The 25,376-nt window shown below is 43.0% G+C and overlaps 1 protein-coding gene across 7 annotated transcripts in view; it reads left to right on the top strand.

Moving 5' to 3' along the window:
- arhgef28a (Rho guanine nucleotide exchange factor (GEF) 28a) overlaps positions 1-13,715 on the top strand; it is a 551,732-nt gene extending 538,017 nt beyond the window's left edge. For all 7 annotated transcript variants that reach the window (XM_078564027.1, XM_078564009.1, XM_078564018.1 and 4 more), the window contains 2 exons: positions 9,485-9,589; positions 12,670-13,715. In XM_078564027.1, coding sequence (XP_078420153.1) covers positions 9,485-9,589; positions 12,670-12,851 — 287 coding nt within the window. In that variant the 3' untranslated portion in view covers positions 12,852-13,715. The remainder of the gene's footprint in view (positions 1-9,484; positions 9,590-12,669) is intronic.
- Positions 13,716-25,376: the final 11,661 nt, after the last annotated feature.

The following is a 25,376-nucleotide window of genomic DNA, read 5'->3' as shown; positions in this document are numbered from 1 at the left end:
CTCTGCGGTGACAGAGAACAAGGTAGAGGGGTCACAGGCAAAGAAGACTCGGAGGGAGAGGACAGCCTCTGAGATTCCTGAGTGGATGACTCAAAGGTGTCCAGCTGCCCTTCCTCCTCCCTTTGGGTGCCCGAAGGCCCCGGCCTGACTCTTTGAGGGGAAGGAGCACCTGGAGGGACGCCGTTTCCCTCTCGTGTTGCCACTGCAGGAACTCACCCATGGCTACCACAATGGAGTGCAGGCCTGCACACGCCTTTGTGTTCTGCTATACCAGGGTCTCTGTCGTGTCCGCCATCCTTCCCATGGGGACCTTCATACATGCACATGTAGGCACCACTTCATCAGAGAGCAGGTGGACGCACTCCTCTGATTCGCCTGCCACTCTGTTGAGGGCTTCCAACAGCTCTGCGTGATTTTCCCCTGCCTTCTGCTGACTCTCCACGATGAGTTGCAAGGCTGAATTCAGAGGCTCATCATTTGACTCAGGCCGGACGGGTGCCTCTTCACCAACAGTCCTCCAAGTGCTGGGGAGCTCGACTGAACCTGCTTCTCCCTGTTGCAGACAGGTATCCGTGTGGTGACCACCATATTGTGAACTCAGGCCTGCTGTAGATCTTGGTCCCACCAATGTGTGTGTCTCTGTGCTGGTGGAGGGTGTGCGTAAGCGCTGTGATGGATCTTCCAGGTGGCTTATTTCTAGCTCTTCAATCAAGGAGGTGTCCTCTTGGCTGGAGGTGAGAACCTGGATAAAGCTGAGGGACTGGTTGGTTGAAGATGTCAGTCACTTGACAGATCTCCTTGTGAACCAAACTAGAGGTAATTAGTGCATGGCAAGAGTCAAAAGCAAGAGAGAGAGCACTCTCTGTCGCATTGAGAGAGGGATGACCTGGTGCAGGATCCTCATGTGGGCGTTCGCCACTGACCTTACCGTCGCCACAGGCACAGTCCACGTCCTCACCAGTCAGTGCGATGACACGCTCCTCAAAGTGAGTGAGGGGCCTAATGTGGGCCACTCCACCCCCGGTCTGGGACCTCTCCCTCCTGTTGTGAGCCAGCTTCTCCTGCATGAAAGCAGATGGAGAGAGTGTGAGCAGGATGCATGGCACGGCAGATGATAAGGATACTTGGAATGTTTGTGTGGTGAGCAGAGCCATGGATGGGATGAGGAAGTGATCTCCAGAGGATATGAGCCTGATGGAGATGTGAGATTGTGTGTGAGAGTTAGAGGTATTGTCCCTGTGGATGTGTGATGGCTTTGGGAGTGTGTTGAGAGTGATGCGGTGGTTGACTTATCTGGCGGAATGGATGAGATCATTCATCCTCTTCCTGCACTGGATAGCTGACCTCCTCTGTGCTCTGTTGGTGCTGACCGCTGCGGCCATTGCCTCCTGGGCCAGATTGTTAACTCTGGTGGACCTCCTGCGGCTGGAGTGAGGGTACAGGAGTTTGCGGCGGGTCTTCCGCTGAGTCCCGCAGGCGCCTGAGAGAGACTTCACTAAATTTGGGGGCTGCCGTCATCTTTGCTTTTGGGGCCATCTGTTGGCAGGAGCAGTCCTGGTCTGTAGACATGAAGTAGGCTGCACTCTGGTGCACTTTAAATATGGTGCCTGGAGCAAGCAAACACTGAGGTCACGGTGTGACAGGCAAATCCGAGCCTGCCTGCCAGCGATTCGGCGTGGATTAATTATTAATGAGGCGGGTCGTGCAGGGAAGTGGACGATACAATGCGAAAGCCCACCATTGCAGCCAGCAGGCAAAATGTCGTTTTTCACACCGGCTACCTCACTTCGTGCAATTCAGGAACGATTCTGCCCTTTTTCTAATATATTAGCCGCTTGTAAATGCTTAAGTCTGTAGATTGTAAGCTCAAATGCGCACTGTGTTCATTTGGCCTGATTGCCTACTGTCAGTTCTAGCTGGATCTCCTCACATTGTATTGTTGCTCCTCTTCCCTCCTGAAAATCACTGACTACTCAATGCTATCCTCCAGAACAGAAGCAATTCCAAACTTATTCATCGCAAAGCCGTTCCCCACTTCACCTCTTTAGTTCATAACCTCAACTTCACTTCGCATTGAAAATACAAGGATGTTTTTTAACGCTGAAGCAAAGCTGTCTCCATTGTGGCAACTATTTCCTTTGACTGCCCTCATCCTTCAACACACCCCTCCAAACTCTTAGATGGAGGGGAAGATGGTAGAACTAACCCTTCCTATTGTTTGCAGTTTCTCCCTCGCAATCATCTTATTAGTGAAGAAGTCAACTTCTTCCTGATTCCCCTTCATCTGAACTCCTGGCCATTCAGTTGTACCACGTCATCTATGCCTGCTGATATCCTCAAATTCCTTAGCTCATCTGACATTGCTACACTTGCTGCTAAAGAAATCCAGCTGTCCATTCTACAAACCTTTATTCTTTCCTTTCATATGCTAGAATGCTATGCTGCCTAACAATAGGCTTCCATCTCTCTGAGCTTTCCTTAATTAAGATCCTCCAAGCAAGTTTCTACCTCAAAGGTCTGACTCTGTTTTTATCAATTGGCTTAAAATCGTTGAACTTTCTTCATCTTGTTATTCCAGAAGCTCCTCACTGAAGGATTTATGTGATCTCATTAACTATATTCTGACTTTCTGCACATAAATTAACACAGTGATGATGAATAGCTGTAGACAAGGGAAGGAAGCAATTACTTCAAAAAATCATTCTACTGCAAAATCTCCTAATTAACTAGAACAACATCCATTTTGTTTTGGCCTTTTTTGTATTTCCGTAGATTTATGCTTGGGACTTTCTGATGATTTTGGATTGAAATCCTGCTTTTGCCAGGCTTGATCTATGCCAGCAATATTTTTATTATAGTCATTCAGTATGTTCGGACCATTTCATCAAGTGTGGCAGAGCTGAAATTTTCAGAACTGTCTGATGTTAGGTTTCTACCCGAGGCACTTTGGCCCCCATGTCACACTTTCATCTCTTTGCTAGCAATGAATCTTTTAATTGTGAATTATATTAGATTGAAGTCGCTATTGTGGTCCAAAGTTAACTCTTCTTCCTGGTTCAGTATATTGATAGGAGCTGATTTTACATAGTTATACATATTAAGTAGGTACTTTGAATCATGCCCAACACTGAAATGATTGAATTCATGTAACATATTTACGATCCTTTTGGACTGAGTTTTATAGGTAACACTGTGCAATCCAAAGGTTAAGAATAAGACGTAGTAAAATGGCGGTAAAACTCAAGATTTTGCTAAAGTAAAATGAATAGCAAAAGCATTTTCTCCACACATTTTGTAGTAAGCTCACATGTGGAAAAATGCAGTGTTTATCCAAATGGAACAAGATCAGTTTTCACTTAAGTTGTTCTGGGCAGTGTAATAAAGCTTTAAGCTCTTGAAATATCCATAGTGAAATGTGTTTGCCTTTTCATTTCATCGAGAGGTAGTAGAACAACTTTAATGTAATTTGTCAAACTAATTTTTTTTGTTGTAAATTGGTGAACACTGGTATCCACAACCACGATGGCAGAAAACTGAACTTGCATGAGGGCAGTCTGCAAAGCCCTGTGCAAAGTTGGTGTCGGACTTCTTCATGCACCTTAAGATTGCACGTAGACTTTCTGGCAGGTCTACCGATGCACCTAACATTTCATTCTGAAAACCCTTTAGCCCTCTTCTGCAGCCTTCCCCATCAAAATGCTTATCTGAGTCCTCTGCAGCATAACTTGTGTGACCACACCCTCCAGGAAGCTGGCACCTGTGCTACCCTTACTAGGCTCTAAATGAAATGCAGTGTCAGTGTGCTGCCAGTGTGAGAACGAGTGATGGTCTTTCATCATCACTGTCTTCTTACTCTTTCACCTCTTGCTCTCCCACTACTGCCTGACCAGGTTTCAGTTCTTGGATATCTGAAAGGAGAAAGGTACAAGGGTAGGGTTGTGGTGAGGGAAAAGGAGATGTAAGAGGTGCATGCTTACATCATTTGCAGCTCATCAGAAGAGATTGTGGGATGAAGGGAAGTGGAATCTGAGAAGGAGGATTAAGTATGAGCACATCGTTATTTAGGTAGTTTCCACCGCGCCTCTGAATATGGTGCAGAAGTGGTTGGGGGTGTGATAGGGCATTGAGCAATGTTTGAGGCTAATCTTGACCAATCATGTGACATCATTGAAGTTTTTGTACTTGCCGTAGATAGAGTGCAACAGAGGTTCACCAGACTGATCCCTGGGATGGCAGGATTGTTTTATATGGAGAGATTGAGGAAACTGGGCCTGTATTCTCTGGAGTTTCAAAGGATGAGAGATGATCTCATTGAAACATACAAAATTTTTACTGGGTGTGACAAGGTTGATGTGAAAAGGATGTCTCCCCTGCCTGGTGAGCTTAGAACCAGGGGACACAGTGTCAGAAGAAGGGGCAGGCCATTTCAGACTGAAATGAGGAGGAATTTCTTCACTCAGAGGGTGGTGAATCTTCAATTCTCTACCCCAGAGAGCTGTGGAAGTTCAATCGTTGAGCAAGTTCAAGACAGAAATCGATAGATTTCTGGAGACCAATGATGTCAAAGGATTTGAAGATAGTGGGGAAAAATGGGGGTTAGAGGTAGATGATCAGTCATGATCTGTTTGAATAGTGAAGCAGTCTCTACAGGCCAAATGGCCTACTCATGTTCCTATGTCACTACATCCAGCTCTTGTGGCTTGATGCCTGCCACTGACTACCAAGGCTATCTGATCTCACTACCTTCTCAGAGTTTCCTGGATCCCTATGGATAGAGCACATCTCGCCTCCTCCGCACTTCCTCAACCCAAAGGCCTTTAAGTGTAGGAGGCCACTCTATCCCATGCTATGGCGTTATTGAGTGATTCTCGGGTCAGAATAAGCTGTAGAATAGCTTCCAGCATCTCTAACCACAGTGTACCTTCCCTTTAAAAGGTGCCAATTGGCTTTACTGATGCTAGTATCTAGCTAAGTATGTAGATGGGAAATAGGAGGGTCCAGTGATAGCTTTAGGGGATACCAAAGGTAATAGTGTAGGAGCAGGATGAGAAGCCATTGTAGGTAATTCTCTGGCTTCAACTGGATAGATAAACATGGAACCAGCCAAGGGCAGTTTTACCCAGCTGGATGACAGTGGAGAGGCATTGGGAGTGGCTGGTATGATAAACCATGTAAAAGATTACAGACAAATCAAGAAGGATGAAGAGTGATGTTTACATTTGTCACAGTTATGTGGAATGTTATTTGTGACTTTGCTAAAAAACTGAAATGGCTCTTATCAAAGGATAGGAAGTGATCAGTCACATTATTAGGGGTATATTACAGACCACCAAATGGTTTGCTTGTTCATCCTTTGAGGCAAAGATAACCATGCCTATCATTTGGGTTGTTTGGTAGGGTTCTGGTGGCTCCACGGATGACCACTAAAGCCAATCTACACCCAAAGGTTCTGCTGCAAATCGGACAGGACACTGTCCTGAAGACGATTGAGTTTTGGATGAGTTGCTGGCTCAGGATTTCCTTTCCTTGTGCTTTCTCTCTGCCTCTTGCTATGTGCTTGCTTTTGAAGGAGGCTGCACCATTTTTTATTTGGTTGTGCCGGGGCAGTGATCCTGCACAAAATTGTCCCAGTACTCCAAAGTCGTTGTCAAAACTCCTAAGTGGAGCCTTCAGAGTGTCCTTGTAGTTCTTCCTCTGAACGCCATGAGAGCGCACGCTGACCTCGAGCTTTCCATAGAAGATTTGCTTTGGTAAACATTCTGGCTACAGGAACAACTGAACTCAGTTGTGACTGTCTCAATATGGTGTGGATGCTTGGCATGCCAGCTCAGATGAGCGCCTCAGTATCTGGCATTTTGTCCTGCCATCTGATCTTCAAAAGCTTCTGAAGTTAGCTGAAGTTTTTTTATAATTCATTCATGGGATGTGGGCATCACTGGCTAGGCCAACATTTATTGCCCATCCCTAATTGCCATTGAGAAGATGGCGGTGAGCTCCCTCCTTAAACCACTGAAGTCCAGGTGGTGTAGATGCACCCACAGTGCTATTAGGGTGGGAGTTCCAGGGTTTTGACCCAGCGACAATGAAGGAACGGCGATATATTTCCAAGTCAGGATGTTGTGTGACTTGGAGGGGAACTTCCAGGTGGTAGTGTTCCCATGCGTCTGCTGCCCTTGTCCTTCTAGATGGTAGTGGTTATGGGTCTGGAAGGTGCTATTTAAGGAGCCTTGGTGAGTTGATGCAGTGCATCTTGTAGATGGTACACACTGCTGCCACTGTGCTTTAGTGCTGGAGGGAATGAATGTCTGTGGATGTCGTGCCAATCAAGTGGGCTGCTTTGTCCTGGATGGTGTCAAGCTTCTTGATTGTTGTTGGAGCTGCACTCATCCAGGCAAGTGGAGAGTATTTCATCACACTTGTAGATGGTGGACAGGTTTTGGGGAGTCAGGAGGTGAGTTACTCACCACAGGATTCTTAACCTATGACCTGCTGTTGTAGCCACAGTATTTATATGGTTAGTCTAGTTCAGTTTCTGGTGAATGGTAACCCCCAGGATGTTAATAGCGGGGGATTCAGCCATGGTAATGCCATTGAATGTCAAGGGGAGATGGTTAGATTCTCTCTTGCCGAAGATGGTCATTTCCAGGCACTTGTGAGTTATTTGCCACATGTCGGCCCAAGCCTGGATATTGTCCAGGTCTTGCAGTATTTGGACATGGACTGCTTCAGTATCTGAGGAGTCGTGAATGATGAACATTGTGCAATCATCAGCGAACATCCCTACTTCTGACCTTATGATGAAGGGAAGGTCATTGATGAAGCAGCTAAAGATAGTTGGGCCTAGGACACTACCCTGAGGAACTCATGCAGTGATTTCCTGGAACTGAGATGATTGACCTTCAACAACCACAACCACTTTCCTTTCTGCTAGGTATGACTCCAACCAGTGGAGAGATTTCCCCCAATTCCTATTGACTTCAGTTTTTCTAGGGCTTCTTGATGCCACACTCAGTCAAATACTGCCTTGTTGTCAAGGGCACTCATTCTCACCTCACCTCTGGAGATCAGCTCTTTTGTCCATGTTTGAACCAAGGCCGCAATGAGGAGAGGGGCTGAGTGGCCCTGGCGGAATCTAAACTAAGCATCAGTGAGCAGGTTCTTGCTAAGCAAGTGCCGCTTGATAGCACTATTGATGACCACCTCCATCACTTTGCTGATGATCAAGAGTAGACTTGTGGGGCGGTAATTGGCCAGGTTGGATTTGTCCTACTTTTTGTGTACAGGACATACCTGTGCAATTTTCCACATTGCCAGATAGTTGCCAATGTTGTAGCTGTACTGTACAGGTTGTCTAGCGGTGCGGCAAGTTCTGGAGCAAAAGTCTTCAGTACTATTGCCAGAATATTGTCAGGGCCATAGCCTTTGCGGTATCCAGTGCCTTCAGCCGTTTCTTGATATCACGTGGAGTGAATCGAATTGGCTGAAGACTGGCATCTGCTGGGCTCCCCCATCATTGAGAATGGGGATATCTGTGGAGCCTCCTCCTCCAGTGATGTTGTTTAATTGTCCACCACCATTCACACCTGGATGTGGCAGGACTGCAGAGCTTAGATCTGATCCGCTGGTTGTGGAATCACTTAGCTCTGTCTCTCACGTGTTGCTTATGCTGTTTGGCACCCAAGTAGTCCTGTGGTGTTGCTTCACCAAGTTGACACCTCATTTTTAGGTATGCCTGGTGCTGCTCCTGACATGCCCTCTTGCACCCTTCATTGAACCAGGGTTGATCCCTGTCTAGGTGGTAATGGTAGAATGTGGGATATGCCAGGCCATGAGGTTACAGATCGTGGTTGAGGCTGTGGTATAGTGGTATTTTCACTGGACTGGTATTCCAGAGACCCGGGGTAATGTTCTGGGGGCCTGGGTTCGAATCCCAACATAGTAGATGGTGAAAATTGAATTTTAAAAAGTCTGGAATTAAAAGGGAACCTAGAACTAGGGGGTCACAGTTTAAAAATAAGGGATCGCTCATTTAAGACAGAGATGAGGAGAAATGTTTTCTCTCGGAGGGTCATGAGTCTTTGGAACTCTCTTCCTCAAAAGGCAGTGGAAGCAGAGGCTTTGAGTATTTTTAAGGCAGAGCTAGATAGATTCTTTATAAACTTGATAAGCTAGGGGGTGAAAGGTTATCAGGGGTAAGCAGGTATGCGGTGGTTACAATCATGTCAGTCATGATATTGAATGGTGGACAAGCTCAAGAGGCCATGTGGCCTACTCCTAAGGGAGGATTTTCCCCTCGTCAGGCAGGCGCGGCGGGTGGGCCTGAGAGCGTCCGCGAAACAGTCCGCCACTGGCGATTGGGCTCTGAACGCGATTTCACGCTGGCTGGCGAATTAACGGCCAGCTAGCATGAAAGGTGCACTAAGAGCCTCTGCGCTGCTGGGGAGTGCGAGCGCTGAAATATGCGCATGTGCTGGGGAGTGCGCACTGACAGCTCCCTGAAGGCACAGAGCTGCCTCAGGGAACTGACAGATTTTAAAATGAAAAATAAACTTTTTACATATGAGATGAACATGTCCCCACATGTGACTCAGTCACATAAAGAGGGACATGTGTAAAAAGGGATGTTAAAATGTTTTAATTGTTTTTTTAGCATGCGTTGAAAACCTCATCCCGCCTGCAAAAATGCAAAGGCCATCTGGCCTATTTGCCTTCCCGCCAACCGAACAGGCGGCAAAAAATGCAACTTAATTAATAACTTAAGGGCCTTAATAGGCTTCTTAATTGTCGGTGGGTGCGCTGCCAGCTCTCCTGCCAACCAAAAGATTGCGAGAGCGTGCGGTGACATCGGGACACTCACCCGACGTGACGTCATTGCGCACTATTTCACTCCCATTTGGGTCAGGCGCACGCCCACCCGCGGGACGAAAAATTCTTCCCCTAATTCGTATGTTCATAATATTATCCTTTTTTAATGGAATAGATATCTATACCTTTGCAATATGTCCCTTTGAGAGAATATTTTTATATATGAGGTGAACAATAACTTAAATGGAATACCAGGGAGAGTGGTTGAAGCCAGCTCACCAGACTCATTTTAAAACATGGTAAACTGCTTTAAAGTGAAGTTGGGAATGTTGGTATTCTGAAATGTTGAGATTAGATGGGTTGAAGGGCTTATTCCATCCAACCTTATCTCTTGTACTTGTGATCATGCCAAGTTAATGTATTCAATGCACTTCTTTTCCTGTTTTCACAATGAGAGTTTCCTATTCTACGAAATGTGATCTAATTGTGATAATAAATATCAACTGCACCACAGACGTATGTGAGTGTTATTGTATTAAGTCCATCTTTCATTTGTCTGCATGAATGTGTAACCATTATAGCACAAATATTATTTGTTGCCACTTGATAGAGGAAGATGATGCTTTCATCTGTGCTGAAAGGAAAGTAACATTACATTTTTCTCTTCCACTGATTATAGCTTCCTGTGACCAACCTAACTACACAAAAGATGATGTTGCTGATAAATTCAGTGGTTCTTCAAGTCACGTGTTAATGGAACATCAGAGTTTGATTTTCCATTCAGGTGAGTGAATCATCTTAGAAAGCTTTTCCAGCAGTTGGGTGCTATGTTTGGTTTCAGTGTCCCTAGGCTAGGGAAGGGAGAAATCAATCAGGATTCCTGTTTCTGATTGCAGTCTAATGAAACTCTGTTAGAAAGTGTTCACTCGGCAATACTGGATGAGGAGAGACTCTGCTAAGGCTGGGTGTACCTATGGTTGAACAGTCTGCTGACACTCAATGGCCAGACTGTTAGACTGAAGAATAGTCACTTACGTAGTTTACCAGAGAGCTGCTGGCACCCGTGGAACAATGAGTTATTGTGGGAGGTGCTGAATAATAACTTTGATACACAAATAGCCTTGTGGCCTTGCATTTGCACAATATGCTTGATGGTGACTTTCAAACCCTTGATCCTCTCTGGGAAAAATGAAAGAGGCGTTGTGAAAAATAATAACCAGCCTGTATCTGAAGTAAATCTGAAATAAAAGCATGACATTGGAAGCACAATGAGCTGGTCTGCTTATAATTGTGAAAAGACAGATTAATATCCGCAAGCAAAAATAACCTGAAATAAAGGCCTTGTTTTCTTTTTGGATGCTGGTGGACCTGCTTTGTATTTCAAGCACTCTGTCTCATAATTCCAATGAATCCAGCTCTTCCACTGTGGTTAAAGCTGCAAGCTTCATTTCTATTCTTGATCCTTTATTTTTCAGTGTTATTTCTCAGTATTTGATAATATCTCTCACCCCACATAGTTAAGAAGTTGAGAAGAAACTTGATCTAGGACACCGATCATCATTGTTACCAGACAGTAGTGGGTGCACGCAGAAACACAAGTCAATTATATGCTTTTTAGTTTTCCCTCAAGTGATCAATGCTTACTCAATGAGGAACATCCAGTTTGACTTGTTCAGTTATGAGACTTCCAGATGTCTCTAGAAATAATGAATTGGAGAAACTATTTGAAGTTAGGTGTAAGTTTCATTCTAAATGATATGTTCCTGGTTGCATCAGTTTGGAGGAGTGCAGGTCAGAAAGAGACACCAAAGGTTCTATTTTAACTCCCGGGTGGAACATGGCCTAGTGAGCACTGTTGAGGCTGTTGAGCTGCAGCAGGCAGGTATAGCCAATGTTAACAGCTGGGCCTTATTGGCATTCTCTTGCCAAATTTCCGACCAAATAGGTGGAAGTTGGTGGGAAGTGATTAGCCAGCTTAAAATCAGGCAGTGAGATGCCACTGCCAAGGACCCAGGGGGTAAAGTTACCACCCAAGAGGGTAATCTCACTAAACTGATCGGGGAGGGAGCCCAGAATAGGGGAGGCCCAATGTTTGTTTGAATGGCCTGGAGCATTTTGTTCCTCCCGGCCCACGAAGGAAAGCAAAAGAAAATGTAAAAATGTACTTTCCTGGGCCTCAGAGTTCCTGCTGTTCCCAGCATCTTTTGTGAAACGGCGAAACCCCCACTGCTTCTGTGCACAGAGGCAAAATTTAACGAATCTGATAGGGGTCTCGCCCACTGGTTGGAGAACTGGCGGGAACCCCGCATCTCTTCTCTCTGACAGGACAGATGGAGAGAGCAGTTAATAAAACATATAGTATCCTGGGCATAGAGTACAAGAGCAAGGAGGTTATGCTGAATTTATATAAGACACTCGTTAGACCTCAGCTGGAATATTGTGTACAGATCTGGGGTGCCACATTATAGGAAGGATGTGAACACATTGGAGAAGATTGTAGAAGAGGTTTACAAGAACGGTTCCAGGGGTGAGAAGCTTTAGTTACGAAGATAGATTGGAGAGGTTGGGACTGTTCTCCTTGGAGAGAAGAAGGCAAAGAGGAGGTTTGATAGAAATGTTCAAAATCACGAGGGGGCTGGACAGAGTAGATAGGGAGATGTTCCCACTCATAAAAGGATCAAGAATGAGATGGCACAGATTTAAAGTGATTTGCGAAAGAATCTAATGTGACGTGAGAAAAAACTTTTTCACACAATGAGTGGTTTGGGTCTGGAATGCACTGCCTGGAAGTGTGGTGGAGCCAGGTTCAATCGAGGCATTGAAAAGGACATTAGATGATTATTTGAATAGAACCAACGTGCAGGGGTACAGGGAAAAGGCAGGGCAATGGCCATAATCTCATTTGGAGAGCCAGTGTAGACACGATGGGCCGAATGGCTTCCTTCTGTGCCATTAAAAGTCTGTGATTCTCTGGGAGGCCTAATGAAATTACAAAGCAACCAGGCACTCAATCTGGACAGTGTTGGGCCTCCCACTTGATTAAGGCCCCAGAAAAGAGTGGAAATCGTACCCCCAAGAGCTGCCAGCCAATGAGAGCTGTACCAGCAGCACTACTGGGAGCAGTGGCCACTGCCAGTATTACACTTGGCCTGGCAGGAGGTATCGACCGTGGATCCCCAGACAGATCTGAATACAGGGTGGAGGTTGTGGGGAGCAGGCTGCCGGCGAGGTGAGAGGAAGGGAAGTTGAAAGCAATGGCAAGAGTATGGTTTTCAGTGGGGCCCCCTTTCCTGATGCCAGGCTCTTCGTTTAGGCACAGGGTGCCCATGATTGAGGGACTTCCTGGGTAAGCAGCTGGCCTCCCTGGATGGTGAGTACTCCACCCCAACTTATTGAATATAGCGGCAGTGGGATGAGGCCCTTAAGTGGCCACCATCCACCATTCCCACCCAATGCTTGCTCAGCGGTGGGGGGGTGCGGGGGGAGTTGGAACGGTGGCGGGGACCCCACCCCGCACTCTCTGATCAAATGACCTCTGAACTCACCTCCCGGGGTGGGGGGGGCATTAAATTCTGCCCCAGGTCTCAAATTAATATGGCAGACTAGGTCCTAATGATGCAATCAGAGCCTAATCTGCTTATGTAAAGAGACCTCACTTCCTTGGGTGGGTGTCCTCACCACCCAAAATTTAAAATTAAAGTCAGCCGGATCAGCGTGCCAAAGAACTGGGTAAGTCTCCCGGTTCATCTCAACTGTAACCCCCTCCCCAGACCTGGTTTGTGTCAGGCGGGGAGAGTTGAAATGAAGCCTTGAAACTCTAAAATTAGAATCCAGTATTTATTAACTGAGTTTTTCATTATACAGGTCCGAACACCAAACAAATGGCCTTTTCTGTTCAGCAACCAACTCCAAGCAGTCTGCATCAAGGGGGTTTACAGTCACAGCGTGAGATGCAGCTGTTAGTGCAAGCATGCTCATATGTCCCACAGGAAAGCAAAAATGGACAAGAAGATGGGGCTGAAGAGGAGAACATATTCTACTTCTGAAAGTCCTTCAGCATTAGCACTTTTAAGTCAAACTGGAACAACATATGGACACCTTGACCTCTTGGTCACATTCAGTTAAATGTCACAAATACTGAAATCTGGCAGTTAATTCTTTACTAAGCCTTGGAGACCCAGATATGCTTATGAACCTTGAAGTTTCATGAAATTTATTACACTTTTCAGTTTAGTGATAAGATTGTGATATATGAAACACTATATCATCTGTTACGTCATGCTAGCTGAAGCAGTTATAAATCAGAAAAAGACCATATCTAACTTGCAGTCTTCTCATTTCAAGGACAGGTTTTGATATTTTGCCTGTAGTTATTAAGTTATTAATTACAATAATCTGATTTTCTTTAATCAAAGGTCCAGTTTCTAAGGTTAAACACTATCTTGCTTACTCGGTTTAAGCTTAATTTCCCAGAGTCACATTGGCCTCCCACTATGCAGGTTCTGTTTTATTTTATTAATTCGACTACCTGTCATTATTAAAGCTGTTTCGTGTGATTTATGACCTACTTAGCCATTGCTAAAGTTGGCTTTCAGTTGCAATTTGATCCTTCCCATATACAGTATATATACATTTTTTTCAATAACAAATCTTGAAGTCTCCATGTTTGATCTATTTAAGCCCAACTTTTTGTACTATCCTTTCACATTCTTGGAACATGAGTGTTCTGGCCTAGTAGAGAGCATTATACTCCACCTGACTCTCCATTAACTATGCAAATCTCATAACCTACTACAGGTTAAGTATCCTTTATCCAAAAACCTTGGGGCTGATTGCATTTCGGATTTCAGATCATTTTGGTTTTCGGACACCGCATATAAACTTACGTTACAATAGCCTAGGCTAGCTACAATCTAAAGTAAATAAAATGGAAAAGTAAGATGTATCACTGAATAATAAATACAGGATACCTGTAATAAGTTTGTTTTTGACATGTTCACCACAAAAATTGCAAGGTAAACAGTGCAGACAAACAACTAGATCCTCCGTGTTAAATGTCGATGAGGTTCAAAAAAAGTGCGTTTTTTGGATGTGTTCAGTTTTCAGATTTACAGATAAAGGATACTCAACCTGCGTGGTAAAAGCAAGATACTGCGTATGCTGGAATTCTGAAATAAAAACAGGAAGTGCTGGAAAAACTCAGCAGGTCTGGCAGCATTTGTGGAGAGAGAAGCAGAGTCGACGTTTAGAGTCCATATGACTCTTCTCCAGAGCTGAGATAACCTTCTAGTTTCTTACCAACTTTAGTTGCTTTCTGTGACATATAGTTATCCATATATTGAATTTGCCAACACTATCCATCTCCACTGATACCCTGGGCAATTTGTTCCATACATTCACCATCCTCGGTGTAAAGTCGTTTAATCAAAACCGCCTATTCTCTTCCTCTCTTGTGATTCTGTGACCTTTATTGTAGAATTTGTGTTCATGTTAAATATAGTCCTATATTAAAGAAAAAACAAACTTGCGTTTATATAGTATCTTTCATGAGCCCAAGATGTCCCAAACCACTTTCCAGTCAGTGAAGTGCTTGGGTTCAATTTATCTATACGCCTTAGATTCCTGAACATATCAATGACATTTCTTATGTACCGTCTCCTTATAGTGCAGGTACCTAGTCCAAATGATCAATTTAGTTCACTGTAATGTCACAAATGCCGTGTTATCCTCACTGTAATATGGGTGGCCAGAATCATATACAGTACTCCAGGTGGTGCCGCAGCACTGCTTTGTACTAATTCGTTGCCGCTTTGAGATTTGTGTTTTATCCCTCTGGCTGTAAACCTCAAGATCTTGTTCGTTTTTCTTTTCATTGTTGTCACGCATTGTATTGTGGTTTCAAAAGACTACCCACAGACATTTCATGTCATCATCCTCTGCTGTGACCTGCAGAATAATGCAAATTAGGTTATATGCCCACTGCTTATTCATTTTCAGTCTCATCCCTTTGCGAACAGCAAGTTCCCATTACCAGTCTAATTTCCCTATCTAAAATCTCCCTTCATATTTGCTGTTTGTTCTGCTATTTGTAGTCCTTTTCTTCACCCATGTACCCAGGTTTGATGGTATCACCATACTTTGCTTCTGTTCCCACTTCTAAACAATTTTCATTTACATTGCAAATAATAATGGTCCAAGCACTGATCCCCAAGGTTAGACATCTCCTTCCTGCTGCTGCAGCTCCATATACAGCTCTCCTTCATTTCCTCTGATTCAGCCAATTTCCAATTCACTACAGAAACTTGGCTGCCATTCAAGGAAATGTGTCCCTTGAGTTTGTTAACCACTAAAACAGTCAACCATTATCTTTGTATTTCTTTGCTGAACTGTTATTAGTGAAAATCTCTGGTCCAGTTTATTTGCATTTGTTTCAAAATATCAAGATTTGTTGCACGTGCTTTTTCTAAAATACTGATTAAGTTCAAATACAATGGCCTGGAATGTCTTTCATCTTTATTGCCCAACTTCCCCTGCACAGGATAGCCACCTTAATACAAGGATTTTTGCCTTACAGTATAGGTGTACTGATGGTCTAGTGCAAGGGAGACCACACATCACTGAAGATATCCAATTGCACTAAAGCTATGCCCATGTTTATGCTATTTTTTATTATAAAGGGATTGGAGTATAAGAGTAAGGAAGCCTAGCAGCAATTGTATGGGCTTTGGTGAGCCCACACCTGGATTACTGTGTACAGTTTTGGTCTCCTTACTTAAGGAAAGATATACTTGCCTTAGAAGGTTCACTAAACTGACTCCTGGCATGAAGGGATTGTCCTGTGAAGAGCAATTGAGTACAGTATGTCTATACTCCCTAGATCTAATTAAAATATATAAAATTTATAAGGTACTTGACATGTTTGTTGCTGGGAGGATGTTAATCTTGGCAGGAATTAGGGCTTACAGTTTTAGAGTAAAGGCGTTGGCCATTTAGGACTGAGATGAGGAGTGTGCTGCAGGTGCTCAGCCATTGACTTTATTTAAATCAGAGATTGGCAAATTTTTGGATACTAAGGGATTCATGGGCATGTGGGGATAGTGTGGGAAGGTGTAGATGAGACAGAAGATTAGCCATGATCTTCTTGAGTGGTGGAGCAAACTAGAGGGGCTGAATGGCCAACTCCCCCCATTTCTTATATTCTTCAAATGAAACTCTCTCCCACATTATGACTACATTTACACATCAATTATTGATCATTTTGTGCATAAATCTGTCAAATGACAGCGCCTTAATTGGATTACAGAACCAATTTAGTCAATCAGTACCAAGAAAATGTTCATTACCCTTGTACTGCAGAGAGGAATCCCACCATAAACTTCTGTGTTTCTCTGCCTCTCTGCCCTCCCCTTTAAGTTGTTCCTTAAAACCTACCTCTTAATATAACTTTATATGGCTCAGTGTCAAATTTTGTCTGATACCATTCTGCGGCTATGCCTTGAGCTGTTTTTTAATGATGTTAAAGGTGCTATATAACTGCAAGTTGTTGTTACAGAATGAAGTTAGATAAGACCTGAAGGCATAATGGATAAACTAATAAAAATCATTCATTCTTATTTAGTTGACCACTTCTACCGTATTAGGCTGCATGCATCAAATAAATGCAATACTCCAAACTCATAGTAAATTTTGTACACAAGTCAGTTCCTAGCCGCCTTTCACCCTAGAATATTATTAAATGCCTGACATCTCTGAGTGAGTGCTCAGGTGTGTTAAATATCTATTTGCTTAAGGAATCGCATAATTTATGCCTTGAGCTGCAATGCTAATATGGATGAAGCTAGATTGAATGAACATTTACATGTTGAATTTAGCTGTAACCATTGCAATCTAAATCAATACTAGATCCTGTTCAATAATTTTGTTTAGATTATCGTGTAACTGGTTTTATAACTGTGATGACCTTTTTTATTTGTGTATTTAGAGCTGTAGTTATATTTACAGTGCCTGTGTTCTGAACCATCAGAATGTGCATTCAATTATATTATATAGATCATTGGTTTAAATGCAGCACTCATTGTGGCAGGAACCATGGCAACCAGGCTCACTTAATCCTGGGAGAGGACCTGCATCTTTCTCCCGGTGGTGGGAAAACCTTCCCCGATTAAGTGGGAAGGCAGAAGGGACAGACACGGGACTCCTGGCTGCCAGTGGCAGCATGCCAATTAGGCCCAACAATGAGCCAATTAGCACCAATGATCCCTGAGCCCATCGCAATTTACTGTTCGCTCAAGGATTAAGTGAAGGCAGCATGGCAGGGGTGGGGGATCCCTCGCTACCAGCACTCTATGCCAGATTGAGAAACACACTAATGGGCCTTGGGGTGGCCACTGAATTGTTGGCGCGCGCGCTGCTGACACCTATGCATGCCCACTGACTGAAATATCGCATGGGTGTGCGATGACATCAGGATGCTCATCCAATGTCATCGCGCATCATTTTATGCTTGAGCGGGTCGGGCATGTGCCTGCCCGCTCAAAGAAAAATCCTGCCCCTATTCATGAAACTTGTTCAAAGGTTTTAAATCTCTTTAAGTGGTTAATCTTTGATTTAAAAAAAAAAGCTTCTATTCATAGTCCACAACATGGTATCTTTAAACTGTCAATCAAACTGTGAACTCAGAACCCCCCCCACTAAGGTAATTGTAGTTTTTGAAACTCAGCTATGCATTCATAATGATGTAATAATGACCCTTGGGAAATGTCAACAAAGAACACTATTAAACTGCATGAACAGATGGTAATTTTTTTCCAACTTACACCAGATGGAATGTCAATCAAAGCAGTCTAGCAGTGTGATTTTTTAACCTCCACTGACAGCTTAATTCTCATATTTTCATGTTTAAAGAGCAAGGGATTTAAAAAGCTTAAAATCATGACACTTAAACAGACCTTCAAGAGCACTCAGGTCTAGTCTATCAATTCGTTACTCCCACAGCAGGCTAAGGTCCTTGGAATAGCCAAAATGGTTTGAACTCAGAACTAAGCTTAAATGTCCCTGCTAAGTTTGGATTTCCTGCCTGTTTGAATCACACCCTGCCCCCTTCCCCCACCAACAAAAAATTAGATCTATCGGAAATGGGGACAGGACTTACTCATCCAGGTTCTGACCACCATTATTAAGAGTCCATGGTCCGGACTCCAGAAAATCCAGCCCTAAGTCCAAATACTGCTCACGTGATCACTAACCAGGTCAGAAAATTGTATCACTTAACCAGCTAACCTCAATTAACCTGCTTATAGACCAAAGCAGAATAACATCAGGTTATACTATATGTACACATGCTACCAAATACAGGGGTAGGACTATATATTCTTACATATCTGTAACCAATAGATTTCAAGATGCACCAATAGAGCTAATAACTTACCAGTGCTCATCATTATTAAATGAATTACTGGTAATTATTTTATTAGATAGGATGACAGTTAAGAAAGAGTAGCCAGTGCAAAATTGACCAGTTGATTCTCATAAATTATGAAGTGCTTATACTCCAACCACATGATAATGGTAATAAATTTGGAATGGATTCCTCTTAAAATCAATCTTTGCAGTAAATATACTGGTATCAGCGTAGTATAAGCACAGCCCTGTTGTGAGGTCAAGAGTATGCCTTTCACCTCTGTTGTGTCTCCACTCAAAAGGAGATGCCATTATAATACATCATACCTGCTTACCAAACCTGCAATAAAGTAATTGGAGATTTTTGACTGGTGCCCAGACTGAGGTAATTGTGGTACAAGTGCAAACATGGCTTTAAGACTTTTGATATATATAGAAGACACTGCCTCCAGTAGCAAAAACCTGAAATATTAACGCACTGGCTCTGAACATGTCTTAAATTGCACCTATTGTAATCTTACCACCTAAAATTCAAAGGAACGAAGAAAAGAATTAGCAATATTGTAGCATTAGCTTCATGAGGAAGTGTAGAAAACTATATTTTAATTATGGAGGATCAGAAGTCAGAATATGTTTCAATTTCATCACAATGAGGTCAGTTCTCAAACAATGTAATGATGTGTTTACCACAATTTACATATTCATGTGTGGTGGGTGAGGGGGTCGATGAACAGTAATCCTTTAAAACCAGAGCTGATCATTTCAAGATGGTGGATGAAGGATAGATTACTGAACACTCATGGAAATGATTTAAAGGAGTTTCAGCACCACAACGTCACAGAATGGAAATAAATTCTTAAGCATGCAGTTACTTCCTGCTAATGCTGCAAAAATGTTTTGTAACTGGAAACTTAATTATACTTAAACCCTAAAGCAGAACCTCATTTGGAACATTAGACACATTATTGAAAGTGGTGAGTCATCAACAAGTCACACCTCCTCAGCACTAGGTTAGACATACAGTCGAGAGTGTACAGTTTATTGTTTAAATGAATTTTTAAAAGAATATATAAACACATAACCAAACAAAGGCTTCTGGTGGCTATCACATATCTTGAACTGTAAATACTGAATTGAATATATATTCATTAGCTTCTTCCATTTCTTGCACTTTCGATATTTAGAATTGCTGAATTGCAAAATGCATTTTTTTTATTAAAAAAATCTGCAGTTGAAGTGAAAATGTGCATCTTGTGTCTTCAACCTCTTAAAAGATCATGACAAATGTAATTATTTCTTAATGTATAAAACAGAATAATGTTGAGTTTTATAGAATGTTCCAAATGAACCTTATCTGGCAGACAGTTTAATAAAGTCTGAACAGGTATTCTGGAGTGTCTTTGTGCAATGTATCTAATTAACTCTTCGGCTGCTGATGTGTGTATAGCAAAACATAGTATGTAACTAACTATTCGAGCATTCAAGTCACTGATAAGAAAAAAAAGCCGGAGTTAATTGGCTTCTCGGTTGTTTATAAATTGCACAAAACCCTGACGTTGTTCAAATGTAGAAATCGAATAAATTGCTGCAAGAAAATCATTTAAAAATAGAACTCGAAGAAAATCACCATTGGGAAAACCTAACCTTTAAGTATCTCTGGATATAATGAATGAAGTAGTAATTGGGTGTGATTAATCATTCAAATAGAAAATAATTATGCCAATGAACTCCTTCTTGGCAGGAAAGATTAAAAAACTAATTAGTTTAAAAAGTAGGCCACCAAGGGCCATCAGGCATTGATCACATCTCTGGTAGATGGTTTAGCAGCATCCGGCATTTTATTTTGAATGTAAATGTCACTGAACACATCATTCATCTTGTTTATTTGCTTTAAAGTAAATTAAATAGCTTTCCTGTATTTGACTAAGAATCTTTCTTTCCAAATGTACTGTTGGAGTATAAATTCCTTATATGTCCTTTTTCCTCCCTCCTGATGGCACAGCTTCATAAGTACCTCAGGTTCTCATTCCTAATGTCTGAGCCAAGACATGGGACTATTACTGAGCCCAATTTTGTCTTCACCTGATGTCTACAATTCTTTCAAGTTATCAACAATCACAGATTGTAACTCTTTTGAGTACATTCACAGTTCTTGGTTTCCGGGAGTGGGACATGAACCCACAACCTTCTGATTCAAAGGCAAGGGTGCTATGAACTGAGCCACAGCTGACACCTCTTCACCTGATGTCTACACATGCATCAATCAGCAGGGATTACTAGATCGTGATTAGGATCTGGTTGGCCAGCTCGTCTTCCCCCCACTCTAACCCAGGGTACTGAGATCAAATGTAAACACCTCAGTGACAGTTGTAGTTGAAAGCAGACCTTGAATCAAACAGAGGCCCTACCTGGCTTGTATCACTTGATGGTGTATTTACTCATTAAGCCATCTGGGTATCTCTTGATGAGGCCTGTTGATGCATTGCTATTATTGACAAAGTAATACAGTGACATGAGGTTAGCCCTAACTTTGGAAAGGGCACTGCACTCATGAAATACTGTTCCACAAGAGATTGGGTAGTGCAGCAAGTTCCACAATGTGGGATAAGCCATTTGTCCAATTTGCTGTCACATCCAATTACTTCCTTTTAATGAGCACAAATCTGTTCAGATGGCTGAAACCTTTCTATTTCCTTTTTGAAACTCTTAAATTTCCTGTTTGACCACCTGCACCGGTAACTAGTTCCATATGTCAATCGCCTTTTTGCTAAAGGTAGAGAGAGCACTGCCCTTTCACCTCTGGGACCTGGGTTTTAATCCCTGCCCCCCCCCCCCACCCCCCCCGTCCTTCTCCAGGCATATGGGAACAGTGCCTTTTCAGGCTGTGACGGTGCCATATGAGGTGACTTAGGCCAGCTCTTAGTGTGCAGAGGGTCACAACACAGGACTCTTCTAATTTCATACTAGTTGGCACAAAATTTAGCTTCATTCAGTGAGGCCACAAAGAGAGCCAATGTGGAAAATTGAAAATTCCGCTTCTAAGATTGAGGTGAGGATACTTAGTGGAGCACACCATAAGAAAGATTTACATTGTGCATGGCAATTGCTATCCTTCGCTTTAATTCATACAAATAAAAGAAAAGCTATGCATCACTTTCGCCACCTTGTTTCATGTAAAGGATAGGACAACATGTTTTTAATGCAACTTATTTATGTCCTCTTTGTAAATAAGCTCTGTGGAACTTTTTAATTACAAAATAGAGTTTAATTATGTTACTTTATTGATCACACGTGGCAAAAATGTTTTAAACAAGAGGTGCCCTTCTCATGAGTGGCCTGGTAGTCATGGATACAACTTTAACTAAACAAACTGTCACAGTTGAGAAAGTTTCACCAATTTACAGTACCATTGGGTGGTCTAATGCTCTATATCAAATGAAGAAGTATCAGCCTTATCAAGTGGTCAACCAAAAGTGGTTGATACCCACGCTCCACCACAGTCCCACGTGGGAAAACATGCATTGGTGAGTAGCTTGCTAAAAAATAAAAATGGGAATGATAAATGAAATGTACGCATATCGAGCATGGTTATGGAATGGACTAGCAACCAAGAGGCCATGAGTTAAAGTCCCATAACAGCAAGTTGGGAAATTAAATTAAATCTGGGGATTTGTGAAATAGCACCAGATAAACATAACAATGGAAGCTGCTGAATAGCTGTAAAAATTCAACTGATTCACTAAGGAAGCCTGCTACCCCTGGTCTGGCTTCAATTCCACATTTCATGTCCTCAAGGTAACGGGCAATAAATTCAGCCTTGCCTGCATTGTGAGAACACATTTTATATACACTGCTGATCTAACTTTTATTTCCACCACCAAATCTGTGTCCAGTGTTTATGTTTTTTAGCTGGACATAATGTCGCCTTTCTCACTTCAAGGGCAAAAACTGATTCTTACTCTATCATTCGCAAGAAATCTATCTCCTTCCAATTGATCACTTAACCTCACCACCAAAAGAGACAGGAATATAACAAAAGGAAACATTGATTATATAATCAATTGTCATTGGTTTGCTTTGGTGCTTGTTCAACGGACATCCTGTTTGAGCTTGCACACACTGAATAAGAAATTAAGTGATTTTGCAACTATTGCAAAGATCGCAGGAGCCACTTAAATGTTGCCATGAGGTGTCAGCTGTGGCTCAGTTCATAGCACCCTCGCCTTTGAATCAGAGGGTTGTGGGTTCATGTCCCACTCCCGGAAACCAAGAACTGTGATTGTACTCGAAAGAGTTAAATGTTGCCATTTCATATACTATACCCCAACCTTTCGACTTGCACCTGACACCCAATCCCCTTCCTTCCCTAATCTCCAGCTTGTTAAAGTGTATTAGCTTCCAATACATACCAGGTGCTGCGATTTATTTAAATTTTGTCATGATTTCCATCGGGAGTCACAAACAGAATCCTTGAAGAAAGGACACTAGCAGTAGTTAGTTATAAGAGCTCTGAAGAGTCACACGGGCTCAAAGCATTAACTCTGTTTCCCTCCACAAATGCTGCCAGATCTGCTGAGTTTTACCAGCATTTTCTGTTTTTATTTTCAGTATAGGAGCAAACCTTTATTGTAAGGGATAAGCTTTAGGGTCCGTGTATAAGGATTTCAATCGTTTAGACAGCCTGTCATATCTACAAAATGTTAGGAGTAAAGTATAAGATCATAAAATTCAAACCAATTATAATCCATTTAAAATGTTGAGCAGTGCTTATTTAAGCGAAACATCGAGCTATATTTGTAAATCAAAACAAACATTGACCTCAGCCAAAGTAAAACCTTAGAAGAGGAGTGTGTTTTCACTGAATCACGTCCTGGGACACTGTGAGCTTTAGGATGACTAAAACAAACACTTTATTAATTCAAAATACACCATTAAATATTGTTGTTAATTTTAAAGCCTAAGAGTAGAATAGTGTCATCATTTTGTTATGAACAAGTGGGCCCTGAAATTCGTTGGAGTTGGGGAGCAGTTAGTCACTATAAACCGTTCAGCATCAACAAGCAGCCAACCAATCACAGCCAGTCCATAACTAACTGCCAGAATGAGCTGGAGATTAGGGAAGGAAGGGGATTGGGTGTCGGGTGCAAGTCGAAAGTTTGGGGTATAATATATGAAGTGGCAACATTTAAGTGGCACCTGCGATCTTTGCTATAGTTGCAAAATCACTTTTAATTTCTTATTCAGTGTGTGCATGCTCAAAGAGGGTGTCCGTTGAACCAATGAATTCGGGCTCAACCCCAGACATACTGGCAGAGGGAGTCATGTGTTACGAGTTGGCAGGATCTTCTGCAACTCACCACTCCCATTGGCAATAAGACAAACAGAAATTATTAGCTGACAGAACAAGATATAAGTCACAGTCATCAAACTATAATCAGAAAGTGACCTCAGCCACCACAAGTGCCTGGACTCCCTGAAACCTCCAAAAATATTATTGAAGTGATTGGAAACATAGAAATATAGAAAATAGGAGCAGGAGTAGGTCATTCAGCCGTTCGAGCCTGCTCTGCCATTCAATATGATCATGGCTGATCCTTTATCCCAACGCCATACTCCCCATACCCCTTGATGCTTCTAGAGCCTAGAAATCTAACTATTCCTTCTTAAATATATTCAGTGACTTGGCCTCCATAGCCGCCTGTGGTAGAAAATTCCATAGGTTCACCGCCCTCTGAGTGAAGAAGTTTCTTCTCACCTCAGTCCTAAATGACCTACCCCATACCCTGAGATTGTGACCCCTTGTTCTAGACCCCTCAGCCAAAGGAAATATCAACCCTGCATCTAGTCTGTCCATCCCTGTTAGAATTTTATATGTTTCAATGAGATCCCCTCTCAATCTTCTAATCTCCAGTGAATATGGGCCTAGTCGGTCCAGTCTCTCCTCATACGACAATCCTGCCATCCCAGGAATCAGTCTGGTGAACCTTTGCTGCACTCCCTCTATGGCAAGTATATCCTTTCTTAAGTAAGGAGATTGTCCCCTTGTTGAGAAGATAATGGTTATTGTAGGGAGAGAGGCTGAGAAACCACCCTGCCTTACCCAGACAACAAACAGATGTCAGAGCTTCTGACAGGTATGGGCAGCTGGGTACTCAGTTAATACTGAAGTGGCACTGGCACTTGCCCTGCCCATGCAAATGAAACAGCTAGCCATTGACCCCAGAAGCTCAAGTGGGATCAGTGCCAAAGAGAAAATAGGAATTTCAGGGCCATCATTTTCTTTGATTTAATTTATTTTTCGAAATTTCTCTTTTCCACTCCTGGACATGTTGAGTCTCGATGAGTAAGGTTGCTCTAGACTCAATTTATTTGAGAACCCAGATGGTGAGTGCTGCCAGACTATTAATTCATGGGAGGCTTAGAACTGAATCTGATCCCGTCCTCTCCCAACGACCTCACACACAACCTGATCCTGTCCTCTCCCAACCACCTCACACACAACCTGATCCTGTCTTCTCAAACCACCTCACACACAACCTGATCCTGTCCTCTCCCAACCACCTCACACACAACCTGATCCTGTCTTCTCCCAACCACCTCACACACAACCTGATCCTGTCCTCTCCCAACCACCTCACACACAACCTGATCCTGTCCTCTCGAACCACCTCACACACAACCTGATCCTGTCCTCTCAAACCACCTCACACACAACCTGATCCTGTCCTCTCAAACCACCTCACACACAACCTGATCCTGTCCCCTCGAACCACCTCACACACAACCTGATACTGTCCTCTCATACCACCTCACACACAACCTGATCCTGTCCTTTCGAACCACCTCACACACAACCTGATCCTGTCCTTTCCCAACCACGTCACACACAACCTGATCCTGTCCTCTCCCAACCACCTCACACACAACCTGATCCTGTCCTCTCAAACCACCTCACACACAACCTGATCCTGTCCTCTCGAACCACCTCAAACACAAGCTGATCCTGTCCTCTCCCAACCACCTCACACACAGCCTGATCCTGTCCTCTCAAACCACCTCACACACAACCTGATCCTGTCCTCTCGAACCACCTCACACACAACCTGATCCTGTCCTCTCCAACCACCTCACACACAACCTGATCCTGTCCTCTCGAACCAACTCACACACAA

This window comes from Cetorhinus maximus, chromosome 2 (genome assembly GCF_964194155.1).
Source record: "Cetorhinus maximus chromosome 2, sCetMax3.hap1.1, whole genome shotgun sequence".
In the NCBI taxonomy this organism is placed as follows: Eukaryota; Metazoa; Chordata; class Chondrichthyes; order Lamniformes; family Cetorhinidae; genus Cetorhinus; species Cetorhinus maximus.
This window is presented reverse-complemented; position numbering and strand designations above follow the sequence as displayed.